We start from the raw sequence: 10,728 nt of genomic DNA on the forward strand, positions 1-10,728 counted from the left end.
CTCACTGCTCCCCGGGCGCTGTAGTGTGGCTGCCCACTGCTCTGGGTTTGTGTGTCTGTGCATGTGTGTGTTCACTGCTTCAGATGGGTTAAACGCAGAGGATGAATTTCACTGTGCTTGAGTGCATGTGACAAATAAAGGCTTCTTCTTCTTAACATTAGGTCAATGTGTTTCTATTTTGAGATTTTGTGATTGTCTCTGCCTTGAAAGCAGTTCCTGACTGCACAGCTGGTAATACCACTCCTCCCGACTCTCCTTAAACATGAAATGCTGGAAATGCTCTCCTTCCTGTCTGTTTTTGGGGCTATCGGTTCTTCACAATGATAAATCACGTGCAGAGAAAGATCAGTATCGCACAAGCCTCCCGTGTCCACCTCTGGGCCGGAGCTCAGCACTGTTTGGGGATTTCTCTGCTCTAACACATCTGATTCAAGCTGATATTTCATGATCAGGTTTGGTAGATGTAGTAGAGGAGAAAAATGACCAAACTGCGCTCTATAACCACCTGAAGCATTCATTGTGCAGGTGCTATAAAGTATTGGCAGCATGACTGCCTCTCAACCTGAGTTTCAAGTCAATAAGCCAATTTCTAAATATATTGCCAGCGATGCAATGAACATTCAGGAGCTCTGTTGTCCATCAGGTCTGCTGAGAGTCTCGGAAGCCTGGAGACATTTCACAGTGCTTAAAGGCGACTGAACACAAAAGATTCATGCTACATTTGTGTTTGGAGCTCAAACGGGAGTCAGCATTTTCTCATTCCTACTTAAACTGAAGCTATGAAAAGATTTTGAACACAGACATTAAACACACCTTGTGTGTGTGCAGCAGTACGCCATGATGTTAAGATCGTTACACTCAGATTTCACAGACAACACACAACTTCCATACACACGAACATTACAATATTGTGGACCCTCTGTGCATGTTAAAGTCATCAGAAGTGTTTAATCTTCTATCTATCAGCTGTAGCTGTCTGTGTGATTACCACCGATGAGAACTTCACCCGTACTGAGGAAAGAATTCACTGAGAGTGGGAGTCTATAGATATTTCCTGAACGTCTTCAATTAAACTACAGATTATAGATGAGGAACAATACAGTAAAGAGCAGTTATTTACACTTTCTATAAGAGTTTGTCATAACTGTGCATGATCAGACCCACACAACTAAAACACACTGATCCTTCCCTCTGAAAGTTTATTTCCATTTCTCAAAGGTCAGATTAGAGCTTCAGCTGAACAATTTGACCAAAACACTTAAATATTTACTATTTGCTCCAGTAACTGCCCTCGGGCTTCCATCACGAGTGAGTTTCAGCTTTTGGTTCTTTTCTCAGGAACCCTGGTGAAATCCTTGTTTCTGGTAATCACACATGCGACAGAAGCTACAGATATAGAGATGGACTGAAAACGGCTGGAGTTATTTTCAGACTACTGCTGTAGCTTTTGCATTTAGGAAATCGTTACACATCACTAGGTGTCCGTGGTCGCATTGTAAAGCCATAGGGCATACATCCACAACAAAGGAGCCTCAGTGACCTCTGGATGTCCGGGTTTCTGAAGGCGTAGATGATGGGGTTTATGATGGAGCTGCAGATAGCCGGAAGAGCCGTGGCATACGTGTAAGTTGCTGGATAGTATGTATCTGCCACCAGTGAGTACATGGCAAGTGGAACCCAGCAGAGTGCAAACGTGCCCAAAATACCTGACAGTGTGGAGACACCTTTGGCTGCAGAAGTGGCATGCGAGGTGGCCCTGAAGTGGCGCTGCACGGCAATCTGCTGTGCATGACGCACGGCAATCTTGCAGATCTGGAGGTACAGCTGCAGAATGAGGGCGAAGACGAGAAGGAAGGAGACGGCGAGTGCGGCCGCGTTGCTCTTGTGCACCGGCCGACAGATGCTGCACATGGTTTCGTCACGCAGACAGTTCCAACCGAGCACAGGCAGCGCACCAAGTGCAGCACTGGTAGACCACACGAGCATCATCACCACGTAGGTGAAGGTGACGGCGCGCTCTGTGTGGTACGTAAGAGCGCTGTACAGTGACAGGTAGCGGTCCACTGTGATGGCCAGGACATTCAGCACCGAGGCTGAGAAGGCGGTGATGAGCAGGCCTGCTGATAGCAATGTCACAAAGTCAGTGTCCATCATGTAGATGACGATGAAATTCAGGATCAAACTCAAACCAGCCAGCAGATCAGAAGATGCCAAGCTGGCCACCAGCACAAATGTTGGCGCTCGCAGAGAGGGAGTGTGGGCGATCAGAGCGAGCACCAAGGCGTTTTCACAACACACCAGCGTGCCCGTCACACACAGCACCACATCCCAGGGATTGAGGGACAGCAGCTCCACACTCACGTTCCTCACCTCCTGCACATCCGGGATTAAAGTAGAGGTGTTGGGGTGCGTGTTACTCATTGCTGCGGCATGAGGATGAATCACTGACGGGAGAGACGGGGAACAGGGAGGAGAGGCGGGGCAGGATGTTGGTCATGGAAGAGATAAAAGTGAGGAGAAAACACTTACATCACCTCCAAAACAGCCTCCGATTTAAACTCCTGTGAACACAGAAACAGATCATTGCTCCCCCAGTGCACTGACACAAGAGCTTAATGAGCATCTAATCTAATTAACACCTGTGTTTACATGCAGTTCATTCAGCACTGAGGGTTTAATGCCCAGCTCTCTCTGACCCCATGAAGAGAAATATTCAAGAAAATTGTGAGAAAGCTGAGAGGAGGAGATGAAGAAATTAGGAGTAAACATGCTATTTATAGACATTCAGAAAGCGCGCACACACACACACACACACACACACCTCATCCTTTACACTCCTGTGAGGAAAACCTTCTAGAAAAATCGCTCAGGTTCAGATGAACTAATCTAAGAGGATCTCTCAGGAAAAGATCATCACGAACCCCGGATCCCGCTCGAGCCTCCATCTCTGATCCCTCAGGTGGAGATGATGGAGATGATGGAGATGATGATGGAGATGGTCTCGTGCAGTGAGGCGCCTCGCATCCCGCGCCGTTAAACCGGTTCGGCAGTGAGAGCTGCTCTCAGAGGAACTCTCCCCGCTCCGCTCCGCTCCGCTCCGCTCCGGCGGCGTCCAGCGGCTCTCACGCAATTGGTCTGCGCCCGGCTCGCGCATCCGTGGCGTCACGCTCGCGCTCCACTCTGCTGCGATGAACAGGCCGCGGTGTCTGTGCACGAGCGCGCGAGTGGGGGCGGCGAGAGATGGACCGTTGTCATGGTTACTGGGATAAAGCTCGAGAAGGGAAGACGATGGAAAGAGGATGATGCACAGTGTCGAATTAACACACACACACACACTGTATAGAATTAATACACTGTAACACATTATAAAATTAACACACATATATCATTAACACATGCAGTGTAAGATTAACACATACTGTATAAAAATTACACACTGTGTAGAATTAACACACTATAAAATTAGCATATTGTATAGAATTAATATACTGTAGAATTTAAAAAAGCTATAGAATTAACACACTACATAGAATTGACACATGCAGTGTAGAATTAACATCTCATCTCATTATCTCTAGCCGCTTTATCCTGTTCTACAGGGTCGCAGGCGAGCTGGATCCTATCCCAGCTGACTACGGGCGAAAGGCGGGGTTCACCCTGGACAAGTCACCAGGTCATCACAGGGCTGACACATAGACACAGACAACCATTCACACTCACACCTACGCTCAATTTAGAGTCACCAGTTAACCTAACCTGCATGTCTTTGGACTGTGGGGGAAACCGGAGCACCCGGAGGAAACCCACGCGGACACGGGGAGAACATGCAAACTCCGCACAGAAAGGCCCTCGCCGGCCCCGGGGCTCGAACCCGGACCTTCTTGCTGTGAGGCGACAGCGCTAACCACTACACCACCGTGCCGCCCTAGAATTAACATACTGTTTTGAATTAAAACACTGTATAGAATTAACATACGACACAGAATTAACACACACTGTATAGAATTAACACACACCAGTTCCTCTTAAGGTTTCTTCCTCATGTTGTCTCAGGGAATTTTTCTTTGTCACCGTCCCTCTGGTTTGTTCATTAGGGATAAATTTCTAATTTCATAATATAATATAAATTCATATAAATGTTATACCAGGAATTTATATTTTTCTGTAAAGCTGGTTTGTGACCATGTCCACAGTTAAAAATGCTACAGAAATGGAACTGAACTGCATTAGCACCTGGAGTTTAGCACTGACATCCATATTACAGAATTCACATCAGCAGGCTGTAGAATTACCACACAGTGTAGAATAGAATTAAAATCTATGTAGAATTAGACATCACATAACTAAAGACCAGAAAAAAATGTTTAATGTTATCTAAAAAAAGTGTAATGAGAAATTTGAATTATATAAAATAATGTAAATTACAGGTGTTATTATTCCTGTAGAAACCTGGCTGAGGCTCGGACCATCTTCACCAGCTGGTAGACTCAGAGAGAGAGAGAGAGAGAGAGAGAGAGAGAGACTTTTGACTTTTAAAACATCTTTAATTACTTCAATGTTCCATTTGTGTTCTTATCTACTGAAAGTAAAACTTAATAAAAATATAGAAGAAACAGTGCATTTGTGCCCTGTGATGACCTGGCGACCTGTCCAGGGTGAACCCCGCCTTTCGCCCGTAGTCAGCTGGGATAGGCTCCAGCTTGCCTGCGACCCTGTAGAACAGGATAAAGCGGCTACAGATAATGAGATGAGATGAGTGCATTTGTAAACATTCATTACTACGACTCATCAAATCCATTACACAAGGACCTTTCTTTATTTAAAAAGAGTAATACACACACAAACACCATATGTAATAAAAAATAAAAAAATTAAAAATTAAATTAAAAAAATGAAAAGTTAAAAATTAAGAGCCAGTGAACCATCCCCTTCATAAATGCCCCACAAATCTATAAAAGTGTCCATGTTGTCGGTCAGTTTGTAAAAAGCATGTTCTACTCGGAGACGGCTGTAACTAACCCTTTCAAGCTCTGCTCCACATCAGTCCAACCTCGGCCCTGTATCTGTTTTTTTCTGGTCTTCCATATTGCTAATTTTGCAATTCCAAGTAGAAAGTGAATTAAAATCAGAGTCTGTCTTTTTTTTTATTGTGTATTTTGGTCCAAAGATAAACAAAGGAACAGAAAATTTTTCCCCCAGCTTTTCCACCCACCCCTTCAGTACCCTGAACAGACCCACTAAGCGAGGACAAAGAGACACTAAATGTTCTAATATTTCTGGTTGGTTACAAAAAGGACATCCCTCCCCAGTGCTTGGATCCGGGTGAGCCTTGTATCTGTTTGTAGCTATCGCTCCATGGATGATCCTCCACTGGAGGTCAGCCGTCCATTATTCAACAGGCAGCTTGTATAAAATCCGCCAGCAGCCTTTAGGGGTGCAGTCTGAAGTAAAAACTTGAGTCCACCTTGACTCCCTGACCTTGGCCAGAGAGTGGAAGTTCAGTATTTTTACACAGCTGTGGTAGAGCTGCTTCTTCCTGCAAGAGCTGAAGTTGCCCAGTGCTGGTGTTTTCAGGGACAGAAGCAGCCCACTCTCCTCTCGCCACTCCTCAATAGTAGGCCTGACACTTAGTGCAGGAAAGATGTAGTCCTGAGCCTCGTGCCATTGGTCAATTAGGGTACAGTTTTGGGCATATACCCTCAGCGGTACAGTCAGGGACTCCCAGACCTCCTCCACTATCTTCCTCAGCACCCTGGAGGACCTGATGTTAGTGACTTTGCCAAGGCTTTCTGGAGATGTTCTTATAAGATGACCAAGTTTAACAATGCCAGCCTCGATAAACTTGGCTCTTAAAAATGTGGAGGAAAGTGTAGTAGATCTGAAGAAGTCATTGTGGAACAGTGGCTCCTCAAAGATCCACGTTCCAGGTCTGGGGTCAGCAGTTCTTGTGAACTTGAATGTCCTCCATGCTTCAAGCACTTTGTTATAGAAAGATGTTATTCCAGTCAAGTCAACTTCAGAGGATCTTAAGAGAAACAGCTATTTGTCCAATCCCAGCTGGCCAGCCTTCCTCAGAAGCAGCTGAGCAGAGGTCAGCCAGCAATAGCCAGAGCCATACAGTAGCCTCCGTGCCGTCTGCTGTCTGAAAGCAGACTCTCTTGAGAGGATGTCCATGAGACTATGTCCTTCCTCTGCTACAGGAAGATAAAGAACCGGTGCCTTCAGCCAATGTTGACCCGACCAGAAGAAGTTCACCAAGAGCTGCTGTACGTCCTTCACGAGGTCTGGTGGTGGCACTAAGACAATCAGTCTATGCCAAAGAGAAGAGGTGACCAGGTTATTAGCTATCAGAACTTTTCCCCTGTAGGATAGCTGGGGAAGCAACCATTTCCATTTAGACAACCTGGCATTCACTTTCTCCAGCACTCCCTCCCAGTTCTGCTTTTGGAAGTCCTCACACCCTAGGTACACTCCTAGAACTTTGATGCCTCTTTTCCCCCACCTGAGGTTCCCAGAATGATCAGGGATATCTCCTATGCTCCACTGACCTATCAAACAGCAAAGGACTGGAGACCAGAGGTTTAAGCTGAGATACATGAAAGGTAGGGTGAACATGTCGCATGGTGAGTGGTAATGCGAGTCTAACAGAACATGGGTTGATTACCTTCTTGATGAGGAAGGGTCCAAGGAACCTGGGTGCTAGCTTGCAAGAGACAGTCCTAAGTGGCATAACTCGTTAACCTACTCGGTAGGTGGGTGCCTTGGAGCGATGTTTGTCGGCCTGCTTCTTGGATGCGAGTGTGGAGCGAATGAGTCTTCTCCCGGCCAATGCCTATGTCCTCCTGCAGCGGCATATAAAGAGCTGGGCTGAGGGTATGGCGACCTCCTCCTCTTGGCTGTGGAACAGTGGTGGTTGGTAACCTAGTGAGCACTGGAATGAAGAGAGACCTGTGGCAGAGGAAGGGAGAGTGTTATGTGCATATTCGATCCAGGGTAGGTACCTGCTCCAAGAACTGGCATCCCTGGATGCCATGCACCTGAGTGCAATCTCCAAAGCCTGGTTCGCCCATTCTGCCTGGCCGTTGGTCTGTGGGTAGAAGCCTGAGGAGAGACTACAGGTGGCCCTGATGAGTTTGCAGAAGGCTCTCCAGAACTGTGCAGTGAACTGAGGACCCCGGTCAGAAACAATGTCGGTAGGCAGACCACGTAGGCAGAAAACTTGGTGGACGAGTAGTTCTGCAGTCTCTTTGGCTGAGAGGAGCTTGGGCAGAGGAATGAAATGGACAGTCTTAGAAAAATGGTCAGTAACAGTGAGGATACATGTGTTGCCACCTGAGTTGGGGAGTCCTGTGATGAAGTCCATGGTGATGTGAGACCAAGGTCGATGTGGAGTCGGGAGGGGTTTTAGCAAGCCGGCAGGGGGTCGATTAGCTGTCTTATTCCAGGAGCATGTGTCGCAGGCTGCCACGAACTCCTGGATGTCCTCCTTGATGGATGGCCACCAAAAGCACTGCTGGATGAGTGCCAGGGTTTGGGCGGCTCCCGGATGACAGGCCAGCTTGGAGCCATGACCCCACTGCAGCACCTGGGTTTGCACAGGACAGGGAACAAACAGATGGTTAGGAGGAGTGTTGTTGGGGTTACCTTCACCGGGGTCCTGCTCCAGGGCCTTCTGCACAAGCGTCTCAACCTCTAGAATGGCGGCTCCCACCAGGCAGTGTGGAGGAAGGATGGTCTTGGGTGGCTTGGACTCCTCTTGGTGGGAAGAGAACTTCCTGGACAGGGTGTCAGGTTTGCCGTTCTTGGAGCCTGGGTGGTAGGAGAGTGTGAAGTTGAACCGGGAGAAGAAGAGAGACCAACGGGCTTGACGGGAATTCAGGTGTTTGGCGGGACCTGAGGTACTCCAGATTCTTATGGTCAGTCCAGACTAGGAAGGGGCGCTCCGACCCCTTGAGCCAGTGCCTCCACTCCACCAAGGCTAGTTTAGCAGCCAGTAGTTCTCGGTCGCCGATGTTGTAATTCCGTTCGGCTAGGGATAGCCAGCGGGAGAAGAAGGAGCATGGGTGGACCTGCCCCCCTCCCCACCGTCCATCACATCAGCCACACCGCTGCCCCCCTCCCCACCATCCGTCACACCAGCCACACCGCTGCCCCCCTCCCCACCGTCTGTCACATCAGACACACCGCTGTCCCCCTCCCCACAGTCCGTCACACCAGCCACACCGCTGCCCCCCTCCCCACCGTCCGTCACACCAGCCACACCGCTGCCCCCCTCCCCACCGTCCGTCACACCAGCCACACCGCTGCCCCCCTCCCCACCGTCCGTCACACCAGCCACACCGCTGCCCCCCTCCCCATGATCAGTGAAGTTTAATATCTGTGTCATGGCAAAGATGTATCAGTGAGGAGTCAATGATCTAGAAACTGGGTTTATAAGATAGAAGTTCTGGGAACTTCAACCTCCGTGATGGCTGAGGATTAAAAGTTTTCCTTAGTTCTTGAGAAAAACTAAGGATTTATACTGACAGGTATATCTTATGGAACTACAGCAAGTTTGTTAAACTAATGAAAACACGTTGGTTAAGAGGTAGATTGGTTGAATGGCGTAACTTGTGATGGGTAGTTGCCAGCAAAAGACGGATCCGCCATTGACTCTCAGTCATTGAACAATCGCCCATGACACGTTAAATTGTTCCTACTTGATAATAAGAACACCAGGCTCATCCCATATGCACCGGTGTGCTATCGGAGAGTATCTTTGTCTACTCTTTCTCTTCGCTTTCTTCTCACACACAATTGCAAGGCGCTGTGTGTGTGTGTGTGTGTGTGTGTGTGTGTGCAACAGAGAGAGATCTCTTGTGTGTGTGTGTGTGTGTGTGTGTGTGTATTTCTATTTTTAACGCAGTGTGGGTGGTGCAAGTTTTATATACAGTGAATGCAAGTTTTATTTCATTATTCTACACATACAGTTGTAATAAGAGTTTCCCTCTGTAACAAAGAGTTAAATAATTTGAAGTAAAATGGGTTCGTGCCATAACAAAGGCACCGAAGACACAAGATGGCACATGATATGGCACTCTGGTTGTTCATATGATAGTCCTAACATAACATTAATGAGAGTTAACTATGGGAAAGGCTCTCTAGCACAGTTTGATATCTGGGTAAAAGAATGTGGGTTTTCTGAAAAGGGAACAAATCTCACAAAATGTATAGACAATAAAAAAATAGCAATTGGAGTATTTGTAGACCTAAAAAAAGCATTCGATACCATTGATCATAGTATATTATTAAGTGAACTAGAAAAGTGTGGTGTCAGGGGAGTTGGGTGGAGCTGGCTGTTGAGCTATCTAAGAAACAGGCAACAGTTTGTGCAGATAGGTGACCATAAATCTGATTTCATGAACATTACATGCGGTGTACCACAGGGGTCAATATTAGGTCTGAAATTATTCATAATATATATCAATGACATATGTAGAATTTCGCAAGTACTGAAATTTGTTTTGTTTGCAGATGACACCAATATTTTTTGTTCCGGTGAGGATTTGCAGCAGACTTTGGAGACAATCACAACTGAAATAAATAAACTAAAACTATGGTTTGACAAAAATAAATTATCATTAAATCTAAGCAAAACAAAGATCATGTTGTTTGGGAGACACAAAATAGATTGTAATGTAGAATTGATAATAGACAATACTAAGATAGAAATGGTACAGGAAATTAAATTTCTTGGTGTGATTTTGGATCATAAAGTCTGCTGGAAACCTCATGTAGGATACGTACGAGCAAAACTGGCAAAGTGCTCGGCAATCCTGTGGAAAACAAAAGATATTCTTGATTGCAAATCTTTGCATACTCTATTACTCATTATTTTTGCCATATCTGACTTACTGTGTCGAAGTCTGGGGAAACACCTACAAAACCACTCTGCAGCCGATATGTACAATACAGAAAAGAGCAATAAGGACAATAAACAAAACAGGATACAGAGATCACACAAACTCACTATTCATAAATCACACATGTTGAAATTTATGGATCTGGTCAAATTCAGAACAGCACAAATAATGTACAAAGCAAGAAATAATCTATTGCCAAAAAATATACAAGGAATGTTTAGTGAGAGAGAGGGGGGATATAATCTAAGGGGAGACCTAAATTTTAAAAAACCAAAGGTTCGAACAAATATGAAAAGCATGTGCGTATCGAGCTGTGGGGTGACTTTATGGAACAGACTGGAGACAGAAATAAAACAAAGTGCAAATATAAATCTGTTTAAAAAAAGGTACAAAAAATATTTTTAAACAAGTATATAGATGTTAGGGTTTAACTGGGATTCGAACCTGGTTCGTTGGTGTGATGATCCAGCAAACCCCCACTAGGCCACCAGGGGAATGACTCAAATGCAGAGGCGTGAGGCGGAAGTAGAAAAAGTAACAAAAGGTTTATTTATACTATGTACACTATATACAATCCAGGGCAAAACAAAAAAACAAAAACAAAGAGTATAATTCAAAAAGAAAAAGGCAAAAATGCAAAAGCTCAGAAGATCCACAAAACACAGTACAAAGGAAACTGGAGATAAACATAACAGCACAAAGACTCCGTGACAAGAGGACTGAACTCAGGGGTATAAATACACAAACTAATTAAGGACACAGGTGAAGATAATTAGGACTAACAGGCAATTAACAAAAAAAAACACAAAACACAGGAACAGTGGCG

At 45.7% G+C, this 10,728-nt stretch overlaps 1 protein-coding gene across 1 annotated transcript; it reads right to left on the bottom strand.

Moving 5' to 3' along the window:
• Window positions 1-1,464: 1,464 nt before the first annotated feature.
• gpr185a (G protein-coupled receptor 185 a) lies at window positions 1,465-2,421 on the bottom strand. The gene has a single exon (XM_060935273.1). It carries the CDS (start codon window positions 2,419-2,421, stop codon window positions 1,465-1,467), a length of 957 nt encoding a protein of 318 aa, XP_060791256.1.
• Between the last annotated feature and the right edge of the window lie 8,307 nt (window positions 2,422-10,728).

Source organism: Neoarius graeffei, chromosome 12 (genome assembly GCF_027579695.1).
Source record: "Neoarius graeffei isolate fNeoGra1 chromosome 12, fNeoGra1.pri, whole genome shotgun sequence".
NCBI lineage: Eukaryota > Metazoa > Chordata > Actinopteri > Siluriformes > Ariidae > Neoarius > Neoarius graeffei.

Bases quoted from the DNA above. Each gene is read 5' to 3' on its own strand.
- gpr185a (XM_060935273.1), bottom strand. From the start codon at position 2,421: ATGAGTAACACGCACCCCAACACCTCTACTTTAATCCCGGATGTGCAG.